This window comes from Sorex fumeus, unplaced genomic scaffold (genome assembly GCF_029834395.1).
Source record: "Sorex fumeus unplaced genomic scaffold, SorFum_2.1 ptg000122l, whole genome shotgun sequence".
Taxonomy (NCBI): domain Eukaryota; kingdom Metazoa; phylum Chordata; class Mammalia; order Eulipotyphla; family Soricidae; genus Sorex; species Sorex fumeus.
In genome coordinates this window covers 10,865,536-10,884,468 of record NW_026606179.1, presented here as the reverse complement: position 1 = coordinate 10,884,468, position 18,933 = coordinate 10,865,536, and the positions used below count along the sequence as shown (strand labels likewise).

The 18,933-nt window shown below is 49.9% G+C and overlaps 2 protein-coding genes across 2 annotated transcripts; one reads left to right on the top strand and one right to left on the bottom strand.

The window, feature by feature from the left end:
• The first annotated feature begins 390 nt into the window (after window positions 1-390).
• Window positions 391-6,672, top strand: ZNF473 (zinc finger protein 473). The gene is made up of 4 exons (XM_056135560.1): window positions 391-498; window positions 2,667-2,759; window positions 3,902-4,701; window positions 4,999-6,672. The coding sequence occupies exons 1-4, from the start codon at window positions 399-401 to the stop codon at window positions 6,670-6,672; spliced, it is 2,667 nt and encodes an 888-aa protein (XP_055991535.1). The 5' UTR covers window positions 391-398.
• Window positions 6,673-6,872: 200 nt separating this feature from the next.
• IZUMO2 (IZUMO family member 2) lies at window positions 6,873-17,650 on the bottom strand. Its single transcript, XM_056135559.1, has 7 exons — window positions 17,419-17,650; window positions 17,238-17,312; window positions 16,487-16,573; window positions 16,249-16,269; window positions 15,524-15,604; window positions 11,067-11,159; window positions 6,873-6,919 (listed from the first exon to the last, which is right to left on the bottom strand). The coding sequence occupies exons 1-7, from the start codon at window positions 17,648-17,650 to the stop codon at window positions 6,873-6,875; spliced, it is 636 nt and encodes a 211-aa protein (XP_055991534.1).
• Window positions 17,651-18,933: the final 1,283 nt, after the last annotated feature.

The following is an 18,933-nucleotide window of genomic DNA, read 5'->3' as shown; positions in this document are numbered from 1 at the left end:
GGATCAGGATTTTGCTTCCCAGCACTGGGAATCAAAGTATAGTGCACCCACGTCAATAATTATTAATAGGGGTTGAAGTTGAGTGATGAATTCACAGAAATTTAAAATTCTTCTTTATAAATACTTGAGTGAATACAGAAGAAAAATTCCAAACTTGATAGATTAAGGATCAGGGTCCCCCCTCAGTGACCTTCATGTGATTTTATGTCCTCTCCAAAACTGATTCTTGCTATAAATATGAGCTGTTGAGTCTCTCATTCTCGAGGTTCTTGTTCTGCTAATGGCCTGAATGATGAATGTAGGACACATTGAATGAGTTTTAGGGCCCCTCTTTGACTCTAACCCTAGAGACCTAAATATGTTGTGTTTCAGGAATTTGTCACTTGACGAACGTGGCCATGGACTTCACCCTGGAAGACTGGGAGAACCTGGGGCTGGACTGTGGGGACCTGTTCTGGGACACAGCCCTGGACAACTACCAGAACCTCTTCCTGCTGAGTGAGTGTCCCAGCGCTGGGGGAAGCGCATTGCCCCATGATGATCATTTGTATACCCGATCACCCACAGAACCAACTCTCAGCTCTTGTGCGTCTCAGAGCCAGCCTGATCCAGCCCAGCCGTGTTCAGCTGACTGATTCTGCCCCCAGAGGACAGTAGCACTGCCTGGCAGTGGTTTTGATTGTCACTACTTGGGTATGTACCGCTGGCATCTAGTGGGTAGAGACAAGAATGCTGCCACACACTGTAGTATACAAGGACAGCATCCCCAAACTGAGCTCCTCCCACCCCCATAGCTCTGAAATCGAGACTCTCGGCCTCTGACCGTACACCGGCCCAAGCTGTACTTTTCATAGAGGGCTTGGCTCAGAGAGTACAGTGGGTATGGGGCTTGGTGGCACTATCCAGCACTGAGGGTGGTCCCTTGAGCTCCCCATCACCCACCGATGCCCCAATAAGAGTGACTTCTGAGTACAGCTGAGTATGTGTTGAAAAACATCAAAAAACAAACTCCAAATTGGTCCTTGAGCTAGGGGGGCTTTAACTTTATTCTTTCTGCCTAGAAAACTTTTCCTTTGCCTGCCTTGGATTCTCCTTTCTTTTCTCGTCCCCCACCTTTCTGGCGTAGGGGGTACACAACCAGAAATGCTCAGAGATTACTCCTGACCCTGCACTCAGGAATTACTTCTGGCAGAGCTCGCGTCCATATGGCATGCTGGGGATCGAACCCAGGTTGGCTATGTGCAAGGAAGTGCCCTCCCCACTGTACTACTTGCTCTGGCATTCCCTTTTTAAAACTTAAAAACTATTTAAGACTGTTTTAATGGCCTTGGTAACATGAGTGCATGCACATGCACACACATTTGACTTGTCCAGCACTCTTTCTCTTCCTGTTTGTAAAGTGTGTGTGTGTGGGGGGGACAGCTTGTGGGCAGGGGCTTTTCACTGTTTTGGCACATTGGAGGGCCGGCGAATAACAGTCACTGTGTGGGTCCCTAGCAGACAGTAGGTCAGTGAATAAATGAAGGAGTAGTAGGACCTGGACCTGTGGTGGGACTTAGCTTTCAGGTTCTCCCTGAAGAAGCCCAACAGGCCCTATTTTGTAGAACTTCTGAAGAAGGTTCACAGAGTCCCATCTCTTTAGCTCATTCATGGATCCCCATGAATGAGCCCAGGCTTGATTGGTGATTAATAGGGCTTGGCATATGGTTTACTCAGGCTAGGTGGTGAGTAAAAGGACACCACAGTCAGCAAAGGCAAAAGACTGTTAGGCGATCTGCCTATTTCTCTTCCTCTAAACTCCTCAGTCCCTTCTTTTACCAAAACAGAAGGATTTCTTTCTAAAACTGAAACAACAAGAGATTGTACACTGGAAACTCTTCATTTGATGTAATTTTGTTGTGTGGGGAATGGTTTTCTCCAGATTCTGCTCCCTCCTACTTGAGGGTCTCAATGTCTTTGCAATTTTTAAACTGAATCTGTAGTAGAAATACATTCACTTTTCATTTTCTGCACGCATCTACAGTCACGCATCACTTAACGTTGGGGATATGTTTTGTAAGGTGCATTGTGGGGAGATTTGGTTGTTTTGTAAACCTGTGAGTTTGATTACAGTAATCCCCTGCACCTGAGGCTGGGTGGTACAGCTGGTACCACTGCACTGGTCAGAATGTGCTGTGTGACACTTAACTCTATATTAGCTTCTGACTGCTATGAGTATTGCATAGTGACTTTATTCTGGAGGTGAGGAGTTGGAAATGGATCTGACTGGGCTAAAACCAGGGTTTTGGTAGAACTTCCTTATGGTGGGCCAGGCACAAGCCTGCATGATCTCTGGGATGCTGACGTGTGGTGACTGGCCTTAACCACCTCAGGTGATAGGTAGGTCAAACTTGATGGAGTGAATTAAGAGGAAGTACAGACTCTCTCAGCTTGATGAGAGCTACTGAAAGCCCCTTGTGCCTCTAGCCCTGTCTAAACCCCAATCACTCTGGATTGTGACTGTGTTCTTCTCTACCGGACCAGGAATCCTGTAAGACTGTGTTCCCAGGAGTAGGCTCTGGATGAAGTGGCCAAAAGGCAGGAGAGTCACAAGCTCTTGCTTGATGGTCCTCCAACCCTCCCCCCCACCCCCACTATTTTATAGCAATGCCATTCTCTCCCTATAGACCCTCCCAGAACCAATATGGTCTCCTATCCACATGGTGGGAAAAAAGAGCCGGAAGCCATGGGAAGAGGAAGCCCAAAAGAAGCTGACTTTGGTGAGTGGATTAGCAAGAGCCGCTAGTGTCCCTCAGGAGGGAACATGGGCCATGGAGTATGGCCCTCTGTCCACAGAAGCCCTGTCCAGACACTGTTGACAGACACCACCTTCTGATCCTAACTTTCTCACTTGATTTTCTCCTGTCCCCTGTGTCAGTACTGCCCACCTGTTCTGTCTCCTCAGTCCATCTAAACTCATGAGTAGATGCCCTCCATTCTCTTGAGTTTGTCTCTACTTTTTACCCTCTGTCCTGAGCACCAGTGTATCCCCAGTGCACATTTTAACTCTACTTCCTAGCTGAAAGGGCCCAGCAGATAGCCACATCCATGAGCTCAAACCCAGGTTTTAATAATGTAAGAATATTTGCACTGCCTTCTCTCAGAGTTTCTAGGGGCATTGAGTTAGGCAGAGAGTACCCTGATTGAGAAATCTTCATTGAGAGAAAGCAGGGGTAGGCACCCTCCCTGATATACTAGGAGGTTTCTTTCTCCCTATCTCTTTTTTTGTTTGTTTTGTTTTGGGCCAAACTCAGCAATATTCAGGGATTACTCCTGGCTCTGCTCTCAGGAATCATTCCTTGAGGGCTTGCAGGACCATATGTGATGATGGGGATTAAACCCAAGTTGGCTGTATGCAAGGCAAGAACCCTCCTTACTGTACTATCTCTCTACCCCTCCTTTTTTTTTGGCTTTTGTACCCCATTTGACTATGGTGAGTGATTACTCCTCCTGACTCTGCTCAGGGGTCACTCCTGATGGGACTTGGGACCATATGTGGTACCAGGAATCAAGCCTGGGTCAGCTGCATACATGGCAAGCAACCAAACCGTAGAAAGCTCTTCCCCTTGAACCTTGCATTTCTCTGGGAAGAAGTCCTTAGCTGATAAAGGTGGTATGAGAGTCTTATTGAGGGGTCCCTACCCCTTGTAGTCCTGATGGTCACACAAATCCCTCTTAATCTGTCTGAAAATGGACTGTTCCTGTGGTGCCAACTCCAGCTCAATTACTACCCTGGTCCCTTTGACAAAAAGGCTAGACCAGGAAGCTCTGTTTGTTCCCCTTTCCTATATTCTCACCCCAGTCCAGTTTCTGTCTTTTTATCCCGGAAGACAAGAGACATTTGTGTTCTCTCTCCCTCCAGACATGGTTGAAGTCAAGAATTTTCCTCTGCCACAGGACTTTGTGGAAGAGGGACACTCTCAAGAGATGGTGGAGACCTTTTCCAAGGACAGTCTGAGGAATGTCAGTTTGGGAGGAGCCCATATAGGTGAGAGCTATTTAGAGGGTCTGCTTGATTCGGAAGTTCTTATGAGGTCTGATGTCACCGACAAGGGAAGTCCTACAGATGGCGAGACACACAGATTCAGAAGCAGCCTTAGTTCCGAGTCCATGCCTTTCACTGGAGAGGAGTTCCTGATTCATGACCTTCCCCCAAAGAAACTGCCAGCAGCTGAGGCCCAGCAACGCAGGGAGGACTCGGGTTGCTGCTTAGACCAGAACCAGCAGGGTGACAGTGTCCAAGGACAGGAACTGTACAAATGCAGTGAATGTGACAAGAGCTTCTGCCGGAGTTATCTCCTTATCCAGCACTGGATTATTCATGCCAGGGAGAAAGCCACAGTTCACCAGGAGAAAGATTGCAGCCAGAATTCATCCCTCCTTACGCCTCCAGTGACACATGCCGGCTCAAAATCTGCTGTGTCTGATAAAGGCAGGGAAATGTCTCATCCGAATATGCGCATTCTGTGGCAACAGAAAATAGACCCTGGAGAAAAACGACAAAAAAGTTCAGAGAGCGGCTGTGAAAGATGCACAGAGCCTGGTGAGTGGCAGGAAAGCAGCCCAGATGGGGAGACTTCTGAAGGTAGTGAGCGGGGCAGGAACTTCAACTGGGCTTTTCATCTTTCTCTGCCTCAGAAGCCCCAGCCTCAGAAACCTCAGGTGCTCCAGTCTCAGAAACCCCAGCCTCAGATACTCCAGCCTCAGAAATGGCAGCCTCAGATGCTCAAGCCTCAGAAACTGCAGCCTCAGAAACCTCAGGTGCTCCAGTCTCAGAAACCCCAGCCTCAGATACTCCAGCCTCAGAAATGGCAGCCTCAGATGCTCAAGCCTCAGAAACCGCAGCCTCAGAAACCTCAGGTGCTCCAGTCTCAGAAACCCCAGCCTCATATACTCCAGCCTCAGATACTCCAACCTCAGATACTCCAGCCTCAGAAATGGCAGCCTCAGATGCCCCAGCCTCAGATGCTCCAGCCTCAGAAACCGCAGCCTCAGATGCCCCAGCCTCAGAAGCCCCGGCCTCAGAAGCCCCAGAAGCACTATCAATGTACCAGGTGCACGGCAGCCTTCAGCTTGAGCAAGCAGCTCCGAGAACATCAGAAGGTTCATGCCACAGACACTGCTTCCGAGTGTCAGGAGTGTGGCCAGACCTTCCGGCGGAGCTTGTCACTCCTCAGACACCAGACTGTGCATACCAAAGAGAAACCTTTCAAGTGTGCCGAGTGTGGAAAACCCTTTAGCCACAGCTCAACGCTGAAGATCCACCAGAGGACTCATAGTGGAGAGAGGCCCTTCCAGTGCAGCGAATGTGGGAAAACCTTCTCCCGGAGCACTCACCTTCATGAACATCAGCGGATCCACACGGGCTACCGACCCCACCAGTGTCCCACGTGCATCAGGAGCTTCAGCCGCCCCTCCCACCTGATTCGGCACCAGACCACTCATGCCACGGAGAAGCCCTACAGCTGTTCCCAGTGTAGTGAAACCTTCAGCCACGGTGGGCATTTTGTTCAGCACCAGAAAATTCATGCCATGGATACCCCCTATGAGTGTCAAGATTGTGGTGAGCGCTTTGTCTGTCACTCAACCCTCGTTTGCCACCAGCTCAGTCACTCCGGAGACAGACAGGGACTCGATGAAAGCAGGGAAGCTTTGACTAGGAACCCAGGCTCCAGAAGGAATTTGAGTCTGGCTGAGAAATGCTTTAAGTGTAAGACATGTGAGCAGAGCTTCAGCAGCAGGAAGCAGCTGGCTCAGCATGAGAGGACCCACCCCAGGGTAAAGCCCTTTAAGTGTCACCAGTGTGAGAGAGCTTTTGGCCAAAGTTCACAGCTCATTCGCCACCAGAGGATTCACTCTGGACAGAAGCCATACCGGTGTGAGGACTGTGGGAAAACCTACATTTACAGCACCTCCCTCGTGAAACATCGGTCCAGCCACACGAATAAGAGCACCCCACCAGAAGTTGGGGAGGCCTTTGAGCAAAGTGCAGGTCTCTCAGAACAGTGGTCAGTGCAGATTCCAGAGAAACCCTTTCAGTGCACCAAATGTGACAGAACCTTTACCTACCGCAGCTGCTTTCTCCAGCATCAGAGCACTCACGCTGGAACGAAGTCTTTCGAGTGTCAGGATTGTGGAAAAATGTTCCACCAGAAATCCTCCCTTACTAAGCATCAGAGAATCCACACGGGGGAGAAGACCCACGTGTGCAGTGAATGTGGGAAAACCTTCAGCCTGGAGGCCCAGCTCCTCCGACACCAGCAAGTCCACACCAGGACCAAGCCTTTCATCTGTCAGGAGTGTGGGAAAGCCTTAAGCCAGAGCTCATGCCTTGCCGTGCACCAGCGACTGCACACAGGTGAGAAGCCCTTCGTCTGTGCTGATTGTGGGAAAGCCTTTGCCCAGAAGGCCAATCTCACTCAGCACAAACGCATACACACGGGAGAGAAGCCTTATGCCTGTGAAGTATGCAACAGAGCCTTTAGCATCAGCTCTCACCTCACTCAGCACCGCAGGATTCACACCCAGGAGAAACCCTACCAGTGCCCACTATGTCAGAAAACCTTCCGGTGCTGCTCAGGACTCCTCAGACATCAGCGGAGTCACACTCCGAAGGAGCACAACTGCCTGTGATCTGGCATCCAAGAAGGTGTTTGAGGTCCAACATGGAGACCGTGACACTAGAAGTTTTCTGCCAAATAAGTCTCTTAATATTGAGTAGGACATTTGCATATCAGTTTCATTAGTACCATGAAAACAAGATTGAGAAACAGCCAGGATTTGGAATAGATATCTACTGTGTCTGCTGAATTAAAGCCTAGTTTTGCCATCTGCTATCCAAGTGGGTCTTGGACCCTCTCAGAATCGTAAGTGTTCTTATCTGTGAAATGGGCATGATGGTAACTACCTCAGAAGGCTGCTGAGCATTAAATAGATGAAAAGCACTTAGAACGAGTGCCTAGCCCATTGTAGAAATTCACTGAGTACAAATTACAAATGTCATTGGATATAATAACAAATACAGCTTTTTCATTTCAAAGGAAGAGAAGTAACAACACATCTAACTACAATTAATGTTCTTTGTTATTATGGCTTGCTATTTTAAGGTTTCCTACAAAGTGCACTTTGCTTTGTTTTGTTTCCAAAGCCTATCGTCTCACTATTTTTTGTCTTGATTTCTGTTTGGAGGCCACATCCAGTCATGCTCAGTTGTTACTCCTGACTTTGCACTCAGTTGTGGCCCGACAAGCTGCAGGGATTGGACCCTGGCTGGCACCAAGGCAAATGAAATACATGGGGTCTCAGGAAACTTTGTTAGGAGAGTGGCAGTGACTTTGCAGCACAGTTACCATCTACAGGAGACATGCTTGGTGAAAATTGGGAATGGTTGCTGGAACATTCTTTCATTTGTCCAATCTGGCTACTCACCAGCTGCTCTGCTAGGCTCTAGAATGGGAAATCCCAAACACCAGGAAATCTGGTTCTGCCTTGAAACTTCTAGAATTAAAGGGAAATGAATGGCTTCATTTTCATAGCATAGTGGACCAATATTTATTGACAGTATTTATTAACACCTTAAAATACTGCATTATTTTTGGTCCCAGAAAGTTTTCCAAGGGTGGTTGGAGAGAGCCTGGTGAGGACGCCGTTTACTGTTATCAACAGTTCCAGTGACTAGGCTGGTTCTATAACTGATCCTCCTTGGGTACCCACACAAGCAGCACCCTCCCAATGGCACCTCACTGCCCACTCAGTGACACATTTGCTGAAGCACAGGAACCCAATGATGACACTGACATTTTAATGATCTTCCAGATTTTGGGTGCTAAAAATGTTTTGGATGTTTGTTTTTTGTTTTTGGACCACCCCAGTGGTGCTCAGGGATCACCCCTAGCAGTCCTTGCAGTGCCAGGGATTGAACCGGGTCAGCCATGTGCAAGGCAAGCGACCTTGCACTGCACAATCACGCTGGCCTCTGAAGACATTTTAGAGTCTGAGTTCTTGGTTTATAAACTTTGCACCTTGGATTCCAATTTTGTTGCTGAAACTTGGAGCACACTGACTGATCTCTGGGCCCACAGTGTGGTGGGGAGCAGGCTGGCTCCGAACATTCCCTCATGTGGCGCAGGCCCTTGGTGACTGGTTATATGTCAGGCTTGTGACGTATCAAAGGATGACAGGGTGAGAATTCATGTTAATATGTTCTGTGAGCGTGTTTTTTTTCCCCCAGAGTGGTCAGAGGCGCTGTGGGAAATCCATAACTCATATATGTGGGCATGTTTGTGTTTTGTGATAAATGTCCTGTGTTATGGGCCGGTGTTGACGTGCCCTTCTGTGTGCCTATTGCTTCTGATTAAAGTTCTGATCCTAAAAGCATTGTTGTTTCTCTCAACCAGACGCTTGGCAGGCGCGGGGTCGGGGAGGCTCATAATGATATAAAGCACCCCCAGCCCTATCCTGAAGTTAGGGTGTGGCTGACCTTCAGGTCATGAAGCCAGGCCTTCTGGATTCCAGGAGAGCGTGAGTAGCATGCTGTCCCCCATACAACAGCAGCAGCTGGAACGGTATTTCCTGGGTATCATGTAGATCCGCACCCCCTAACCCTCCATCCTTTACTGAGAATTGGTACTAGTTCCCCATTCACATAGTGATTGGAAAACCTCTTCACATATCTTGTTTTTTGAGGGGGAGGATGTTTTTCATTTTGGAAGCACCACAGCCAGTGGTGCTTAGGGCTTGCACTTGGCTCTGGGCCCTGGGGGGTCTCAGGGACCGTGTGGGGTGCTAGGAATTGAACCCAGGTGAAGAAGCAAGTCAGGTGCATTACTGTCTCTCCGACCCTCTCTTCAGATGGTCTTGAGCTGAGTAAAAGGAAAGCAGCTTACTTCTAGAGCAAAAGTTCAGAGCTGTATGCAACTGAAGGAAGCGGAGGGGAAGCAATGCTAAGCCTAGTTTCCCTGCCACATACAGTCGGAATGAAGTGATGTAGGTAATGCAGGATTGGGGAGGGAGCGCAAGGGCCTGCTTTGCCCTGGGTTTGATCCCCAGCATGGTGGGGCCCACAGAGCACTGCCAGATGGAACCTAAACCTCCCCAACAGTAAAAGAATAGTGTCCTACCCCACACAGGGAATGTATGATCTTGGTCACTGCTGCGGGAGAGTCCTAAAACCGGGCATTCGCACAACTGAAAGGACTGCTGTGTCCATCCTCTGCCTGGGCAAGACTTGGGTGCTAATGGGCACCTTCATGGCTGATAAGGCACTTCCGAGGACACATTCTGTTGACCCTGGGAAGGACCAGTACCCGTTAATCAAACAGGAATTCCCAGAAGTTAGTCATTTCCAGATGAAAGCAACTGTAGGGTTGCGAGGCACTTGCCTTACACATGAATAACCCTGGTGCAGTTCCCCAGGTACTGTCAGGAGTCAGCCCTGAGCTCTGCCAGGTGCGGTCCCAACCCCCACCCCCAAATAAAATCAGTTCTATGGTTACAAAGACAAATTTAAAATATTAGACTGATTAAATGGTTTTATTAATTTTTTTTTCCATCTGGTGACAAATTCCATTATCTCCCCCCTCCCCTCCCCCAGTGGCCAAATTCAGAGTAATTTAAAAGGATAGGAAGGGGAAAGGGACAGAACGTCTCCTGCAGTATGGGAGGGACCTCTGAACAGGCAACATTTTATATTAAGTCATGCTTGACACATTATGATTTTGTGTTTAGCTCTGGGGCCAGCAGTGCTCAGGGCTTACACCTGGCTCTGCACTCAGGGATCACTCCTGACAGGCTCGAAGGACCACATGGGATGCCAGGGATCAAGCCCAGGTGCAAAGCAAGTACCCTAACCTGCTGTACTATTAGTTGCCTTACCCACTGTACTATTGCTCCACATTCTATAAAAAGATTCAGTGATGGGAATGGAGCGATAGTCCAGAGATTAAGGTGCCAACATTGGTTCCATCCTCAGTACCACATACCACTCAAGCACCCCCCCCAAAAAAAAAAGATTCAGAGCTTGGAGTTGGTGGCTCAAAGTGTAGAACACATGCTTTCCATATGTGAGGCCCTGGGCTCGACTTCTGGCATCACATGCCTATGCCCCTAGCTCTGCTGTGTTGGACCGTTAGCCCCTGACCCCCACAGTATCTGAGCATCACTGCATCACTGCCAGGTGTGGTCCCAACCCCCACCTCCAAATAAAATCAATTCTGTGGTCACAAAGACAAATTTAAAATATTAGACTGTTTGATTAAATACTGAGTCCATCTCCAGGATAAGACCCAACACGGCTGGGGGATGCCACTCACTGGTGGAAGTCTTGCCTTGCATGCATGAGGCCCTGAGTTCAGTACCTGGCACTGCCATGTCCCCAGCGCCACCCTGCATTGCCAGTTGTGATCCCAACACCACCACAGCAAATATTCAAGAGATACACAAGCATAAAGCAAAACGTGGCTGGTACCCTGCACCATGTCACTTCAATCTAGTTAAGGTTGCTTCCTTTCCCCTTGTAAATTCTAGCAATTTAAATAACCCCTGAAAAGAGTAAACCCTGAGAACTGCCCAATGAACCCTCTCCCCCCCCCCCCCCGCAAAAAAAAGCCTCAGGGCCTGCAGAGAGAGTAGGTAGAGCACTGACCTAGTATGTGCCCAACCTGAATTTGTTTCCAGCATCTCATAGGGCCCCTGAGTTCTGCCAGAAGTGATCCCTGAGCACTGCCAGGTGTGGCCCCCAAACAAAACCAATAAAATAATCATGTCATTGTGTTATTCCTAATTCCATTACTCCCCTATTCATTCCAAGGAGAAACTTTAGAAGGAAGCTAAACTCTCCATTTTCCACTTCTGCGAACCCAAAATCTGCTAAAGGTCAGGTGATGACTGAATTGCTGTGTGCTCAGTCGAGCAGGCTCCCCTCATCCACACCCCACCAGCAACCCCAGCACTTCCCATCAAGGCCCCTCTCCCCAGGGAACAGACAGGAATGGCCCCTGGGGCCTGTTCTCTGGAAGAGGGAACCACACTCGCCTGGTCCTCAGCTGTGAGGGGCTCAGTAGCCAGCGCAGGGTTCCAGGCTTGCATCTCCTGAAACAAGTACCAAGGGTAAGTCTGCAGAACTGGAACAGGAGACTAGATGAGGGGAAGTGGGATGTCAAAGCCTCGGGGCAAAAGGAATTTGGAGGCCCCCCCAGTCCATAATCCAACAACTAGCAACCACTCGCAAGGCTCAGCTCACTGCACCCCACAACACCTCTCCACAGAGAATGGTGGGGTATGAGAAATGAAGATCAGAGATACCCCAAGTGTCAGAGCAGGATTCAAACCCAGAAATCTGGCCACAAAACCAAGCCTCCTTTTTAAAGAAATAAAAAGCCTTTTTTATTGTGGGAGATAACTCAGAGGGTTAGCACTTGGGCTTTGCATATAAAAGACACTAGTAAAATCCTCAACACTTCAGACTGTCCTTAGCACTGCAGAGAGTAACCCAAGAGCACAGTATGGGAGTAGCCCCTGAGCATGGCAGATGTGACCCCAAAACTTGAAAGTTAATTATTTATTATTATTGGTTTGGGGGCCACACTTGACAATATTTAGGGCTTACTCCTGGCTCTGCATTCAGGAATTACTCCTGGTGGTGCTTGGGACCATATGGGATGCTGGGGATCAAACCCAGGTCAGCCATGTATAAAGCAAGCACTCTATCCACTGTACTAGCGCTCTGGCTCCGAAAAGTTACTAAATTTAAAAGACAGAAGTGTTTCAGGATAAGTATAAGAGGCTTATGATGATGCTTGTATAACATGTAGCTGTAGCAGCGACCTGGTTGGAGTCGGGTATCACATATGGTACCAAATATGGTGCCAAGATGAATTTTCATCTTCGTTCAGTCTTCCTTAGTGACTCCTGTGCCCTCACCGCAAACAGCCTTATGATCTGAATCCTCGATTAGATTGTAGTAGCTCTCAAAGTAGGTTCAGGGGAGTGGAGCTGTAGTACAGAGGGTAGGGCATTTGCCTTGCATGCAGCCAACCCAAGTTCGATCCCCAGCATTCCATATCGTTCCCCAAGCCCCTCCAGGAGTAATTCCTGAGTGCAGAGCCAGGAGTAACCCTTGTGCATCGCCAGGTGTGACACAAAAAGCAAATGAATATATAGAAGTAGGTTCATGACACAACACAATGTTATCCAAATCCATCTGCTTCCTTCTGACAAACACCTGAAAATAGTTCAGTTAGCAAAAGATTGACATGAAAATGCATTCAAATTCATGTAGGAATGCAGATGGGGAGGGAAATCTGTATTCTTCACTCTGAGGACCCCCAATAATGCCAGCTTTTTCTTTTTATGTTTTTGTTCTTGTTTTTGTATGCACTTAACGGCACTCGACTTACTCCTGGTTTTGTGCTCAGGGAATCACTCCTGGCAGGGCTCAGAGTCCTAAACCGAGCAACTGCGTGTAAGGCAAGTGCCTTGACCACTGTATGATCTTTCTGACCCTTGTTTTGGTTTGTTTTTTTGTTTTGGGGCCACCCCAGCAATTGCTTCTGGTTCTGCACTCAGGGATCGCTGGGCCTCGGGGTGCCGGGAAATAGAACCCTGGTTCTCCACATTCAAGACAAATGCCCTCTCTGCTTGTGTGATTGCTTGGTCCCCTGTTCTTCCTCTTGACAGTTACGAGTGTTTGGCGTCTGCAAGGCAAAGTGAGACCTGGTCCCAACCCATGGGTCCCCTCTCCCACCCCCACCCACAGTCAGGTCAAAAGAACTGAAACCCCTCACTGGGAAGAGGAGACAAAGAGAAATTGTTCCAGACTTTATTAAATTATTAAACTTTTCCTTTCCCCTTACACAACCCCAAACCATCACCCTAGTGGAGCAGGAGTTTCCGGTTCTCTCTATAGGTGATAGCCCTGGTTGGAGAAGGAAAAAAGCCTGGAGATTAGAAAAGGAACTCAGAGCCCTCGGGCTTAAGCCCGCCTCCGGGCACGCCCAGCCAAGCTTCCCTCCAATCACCAGCCTTCCCGGCACTCCGGCCATTCAGCTATAAATAGGGGAAGCAGAAAAAGTGGGGGAGAGAGGGGATGTGAAGAAAGGCAGAAGGAGCTTTAGAGACTCAGAAACTGGGTGAGAGTAAGAGAAGGGAAAGACAAGTGAGAAAGGGATTGGAGCAATAGCACAGCGGGTAGGGCGTTTGTCTTGCACCCGGCTGACCTGGGTTCGATTCCCAGCATCCCATATGGTCCCCCCCTTCCCCCAGCACCGCCAGGAGTAATTCCTGAGTGAAGAGCCAGGAGTAACCCCTGTGCATCGCCTGGTGTGACCCAAAAAGTAAAAACAAAAAAAGATGAGGGAGAGAGAAACATTCTTTTTTAGAAATCGTCTTTGCAGATGTGATGACGACATGGTCCTGGCTAAGACTTTCTCTCCTGCCGGGGCTGAAGCAATAGCACAGCGGGTAGGGCGTTTGCCTTGCATGCTTGCATGCGGTCGACCTGGGTTCAATTCCCACCATCCCATATGGTCCCCTGAGCACTGCCAGGAGTAATTCCTGAGTGCATGAGCCAGGAGTAACCTCTGTGCATCGTTGGGTGTGGCCCAAAAAGCAAAAAAAGCAAAAAACAACAACAAAAAACTTTCTCTCATGAGCATGCCTGCCCCCGCCCCCCCCCCCCGACCCTGCTTGTCCAGTTTACTGTACTGTTCCTTTAAATGAACAACTTGACTATTATACTCTCTCCTGAATTGAATGTTTTTCCAGTGGTGTGCTCCTGGAAGTGCTGTGGTCACTGGCAATAGACCTCCTGAATAGGATGGGGGAGTGGTCTGAGGGGTCATCCCCAGAAATAAAGGCATCAGGCAAAGGAGAGTTGGGGTCGCTGAAGAAGGCAGAGAGGGGAGTGGAGGCCTGAAAGGGAGCCCTGCAGGTGGGGGCCACGAAAAGGTTCACCTCCTAAGTACCATGAAAAGCAAAAGAAAATCAATGTCACGAAGATGATGATGGCAGCAGACCAGGAGTGCACTTTGGAGTGTATGTGTCTACACCAGCACTTTCAAGAAATGCAATATTTTCCCTATTTTTAATGGAGTAAGAGACCCACAACAACAAAAGTGCTGATGCCTCAGGAAAGATATGAGGGGATCCAGAGCAGGGGGGGGGCAGCAGGGGAGTGAACCCCTCTGAAGGGGAGTTCCAGAGGACACAGTGATGGAGGCAGGGCCCCTACCCTTTTTTCTTTTTTTTTTTTTGTTTGCCATGCAGGACTGGCTTCATGCAAGGCCAGTGCCGCCTGCAGCCATACTCTTACTCCGCTCATGCCATTTTTGAGGGGCCCAGTGGGACATTTGGGGACCTCCAGAGAGGGCAGGGGTGACTCACGCAGCTATGATAGCCCCGAAGAGAAAGATAGCCAGGCCCACAGAGATGATGCTGGCCGGCAGCGCCAGGCTCCGCACGGCTCTGCTATCCTGGTACTGCAGGTCCATGCGGGGCTGCCCGTCCACTGCGGCGGGGGAAGACAGCAGGGCCTTCCATGTCACTAGCCTTCAGTGGCCTTGTCCTCACTCTGCCTGCTCTCTGGGGTCCCTCTCTTCCCTCTCCTGGGGTCCCACTGTCCTTTCTCTCATCCTTTCTTAGAGGGGTGGCCACACCTAGCGGTGCTCAGGGGTTACTCCTGGCTCTACACTCGGAAATCAATCCTGGTGGGCTCAGGGGACTATAGGTGGTGACAGAGATCAAACCCACATTGATGTTGGCAAGGCAAGATCCCTACTCACTGTTCTATTGCTCTGGCCCAGAAGACTGGTTTTTTTTTTTTTTTTACACACCCAGCAATGCTCAGGAATCACTCCTGGCAGTATGCAAGTATTGAACCAGGTTGGCCACATGCAAGGCAAATGCCTTACCCCCTGTACTATCTCTCTTTGCCCCCAGGGAGATCTTTTCAAGGAGGTCTCTTAGAGAGCTTGTTGAAATGGGGACCTGAAGGAGTGATGGGAGCAGTGTGAGCCTGAATGAGAACAGCCCGAGAAGAGCGCCAGCGTGGTGGCTTGATGGAGGTTTATCACATCATCCTCCCTGCTAGAAGGACTTATGTCTTTGGCCCAGATCTACTGCAGGAGTCGCTCTTGGCAGGGCTTGGGGGATCATGAATACCAGGGAACAAACCCGGACCTCCTATATGCAATGCATCCGTTTAGTCTATTTAAGCAATCTCCCTGACCCCAGCTAAAAATCCTGAAATCTATGAATGACCATGGGAGTTTAGAAAATTCAACCAGATACTGTGGTTGATAGAAGTGAAGAAAAAAATTTTTCTACAACCATCCATCCTGGTATGACATCCCACCCCCACCCTCCCCACTTAACAGGAGGGAGGAAATGAATTTCTGACTGTGGGAACACTTCTGGACCACACTATAAGCAGGTGAGACCCTTGGGACATGGTGTGTCTGTCCTATCAGTCCCAAGCCCAGAAACTCACCAAAGCAATACTTGGTTTTGATACATTTGGGGCGGCTCTTCTGGCAATGCAAACAGTTCACTACCTCTTCCCTGAGAAACTCTGGAGAAAGTAAAAGGAAGACCGGACAGAGATTAGAAGATTGTCAGAGGCAAAGAGACTAGAGTCCAAGAAACGCTCCCTTGGCCCTTTCGAATTTGCTCAGAGCCAGATATACAAAATACACTGATGGTCACCTTTAGACAATTTCAAATTAAATCACTAAAGAATTGAACCAAATTGCTTTTGTCTCATTCATCCGACATTCCCTGTGTGGACATTTGGGAAGGTGCGGATTTGGGTACCTCACCTAGTGGTGCTCAGGATTTACTCCTGGTTCTATGCTTATGGAACACTCCTGGCAGTGCTTGGGGAATCCTGGGGTGCTGGGAATTGAACCCGGGTCAGCCCTGTGCAAGGTAAATGCCCTCCCTGCTGTACTATTGCTCCTTTCGGGATATAGACTGGTTCTATACTGGCTCACATTTCCCAAAAATACCTTTATTCACTTTTTATTTTGCAGGTTATGACCCATCTCCCTACACCCTAAAAATCAGATGTGGTAGGTTATTGCTTGGGGTTGAGGAGCCCCTGAGTGGAGACAGTATACAGATCTGGGGGGACACCTGGTAAAGAGGCTTCCTACAGGAGGGCAGGAAAAGATGAGGAGTAGGTTGAAAGAAAAAAAAAAGGAATCTGGAACTCACCGCAAATTTTGGGATCGCAGGCTGAAAGAGAAAAGAACCAAGGTGAGTTCAGTTGCTTTGGCAATTTGGGAATTTGATGGGGAAGGCTGAGGAGTAGGGAGAGAAGGGAATGCTGGGGGGGGGGGCGGTTCAGAAATGCTCTGAGCTGGGAGCAGAGGAAGGTGCTAGGAGAGCAGGGGAGAAGGGACACCTGTGACCCAGGGCCAGGAGGCGGGGCTTGGTGGAGAGTCACGATCACCTTTTAATTCATAGGATCTTAAATATTTCTTCAGTTTCTTGACCACTCTCTCCCGAAAGGCCTCCAGCTCCTCCAGCAGAGGCTCATCTGAGGAGAGAGAAGTCTGTGGCATGGGGTCACCCAGCCAGACCATCCTGGAACCACCTTTTTTCCCACCAGGAGTGAAGTCTAAGCACCTTCAGATGTGACCCAATCCCTCCTCCATCCCCGTTATAAAATTAATTCCATTAAAAATTTTTTGTTTGCTTTTTGGGTCACACCCGGCAATGCTCAGGGGTTACTCCTGGCTCTGCACTCAGGTACCACTCCTGGTGGTGCTCCAGGGTGCTCGGGGACCCAATGGGATGCCATGGATCCAACCCAGGTTGGCCGCATGCAAGGCAAAAACGCCCTCCCCGCTTGTACTAATGCTTGTACTAATGCAGTCCCGTTTGATTCTTTTTTAAAATTGAAATTTGCGGGAGGGCCACACCCAGAGACCTCAGACGTCACACGTAGGGGCTCTGGGGATCTTATGGGGTGCCCGGGATCTAGCTATGTAAGCCACGGGTCAGGCAAGTGACCTCCCTCCCTCGGAACTCTCCGCAACCGTGGGTGAGCATTTTCCTGGCTTTTGTGAGGTCAAGTTCCTTGCACCCAAGTCCCCTTTTCCCAGAGGAGAGACTTGACTAGCGTGTTTGCAGGGCGGTGGGGGGTCCCCCCCTCCCGAGATGGGGTGAGGTGCTAGAAACCTCCCTCCCTCCGCGCCTGCCTTTCAGAGTGCTGTGCTGTAAGGAGCTGCTTTGGTTCTTGACAAAGGAGGCCACAACTTGGAGATGATCCACCTCTGCGGGCGAGAGCGGGACAGAACCCCCCAGGAGTCGCTGAAGACCCTCAAGGGATGCCCCCTGGCTCGGCGCCCCGTGTCTGCACATCCCCCGCCCCCGACGCACCCACTTTGCCCACAAACGCGTTGAGCGCATAGTCTCGGAAGAAGGGGCCCTCCATGCCCAGCAGCAGAATGCGCGCGCGGGCTTGCAGGGCCTCCTGGGCGAAGCGCTTGGGAACCAGGGCGTCTCGCAGCTTGCCCAGCACTTCCCGCGCCGCCTCATCGCACTGCAGGCAGCCCCGCACTCCCAGGGCCCCCAGGCCCAGCAGCAACAGCACGGCCCAGACCGCAGGCATGCCGGGCCTTTGTGAAGTCAGCCGGGTGGGGGCTATGCACCCGCTGAGTTCCGGACAGGGTTCTAGAATGCCCGAGTCAATGACAGAAAGAAAGAAAGAGACAGAGAGAGAGAGAGAGAGAGAGAGAGAGAGAGAGAGAGAGAGAGAGAGGGAAGGAAAGAAAGAAAGAAAGGAAGGAAGAAAGGAAGAAAGAAAGAAAGAGAGAGGAGATAGAGAAAAAGGGAAAAAAAGGGAAAAGGGGGGGCTGGAGTGATAGGATAGCGGGTGGGGCATTTGCCTTGCACATGGCCGACCTGAGTTCTATCCCCAGCATCCCATATGGTTCCCCGAGCACTGCCAGGAGTAATTCCTGACTGCATGAGCCAGGAGTAACCCCTGTGCATTGCCGGGTGTGACCCAAAAAAGGAAAAAAAAAAGAGAGAAAAAAAAGGAAGGAAAAAAAGAAAGACAGAGAAAAAGAGAGATAGGAGAGAGGAGAGGAGAGAGAGAAAGAAGATTGGGGTGGTGGGAGGTTTGGAGCCATTGTACAGCGGGGTTGGGCGCTTACCTTGCACTCAGTTGACCCCAGTTTGATTCTTGGCACCCCAAAGAGTCTCCCAAGTATGCCAGGAGTGATCCCTGAGCACAGAACCAGGAGTAAAGCCTGCACACCGCTGGTGTGGCTCAAAAAAATAAAAATCTTTGTGTGGGGGGAGGGTAGAATTCTTTTGGGGAAAGGTAAAGCACTAGCTTGAATTCCACCCACCCTGGTCCCATCTCCAGTTCCACCAGGGGTCACTCCTGAACTTAGAGCCAGGAGTAAGACCTGAATATGGCCAGGTGTAACCCAAATCCCTCACTCTTCCCCACACCAAAAAATGTCTCATGCGGCGAAGGGGTGTTGGTTCACACTCGTTGTGCTGGGGTGAGGGGTACGATTATCCTGTGCCGGTGCTCAGAGGGTTTCCGCCTGGATGAGGAGGGGTGCCGGCGAGTACCCTTACCCGCCGTACTATGGCTCCGGCTTCCTGAGCCTGATATTTTTTCATGTATGTGGCCAGGCATGGTTCTCGAAGCTGAGAGTACCCACGCACCCCGGTCCTTCCCGCCCCGCAGGAAGATGAGGAGCCACCATTTAGAGAGCCCCTCTACGGGGGACCCACCAGGTCCGAGGAGCTGCCGGTGGGGCTGCAGTTCTACCTCTTGGCCGACAGATGTCAGTGAAGCGCCTCCTGTGTGCGGCGCGGGAGGCTCGGCCCTGTTCCGGTACCAGTGACCCTATCCTAGACCAGGGTTGTGTGCAA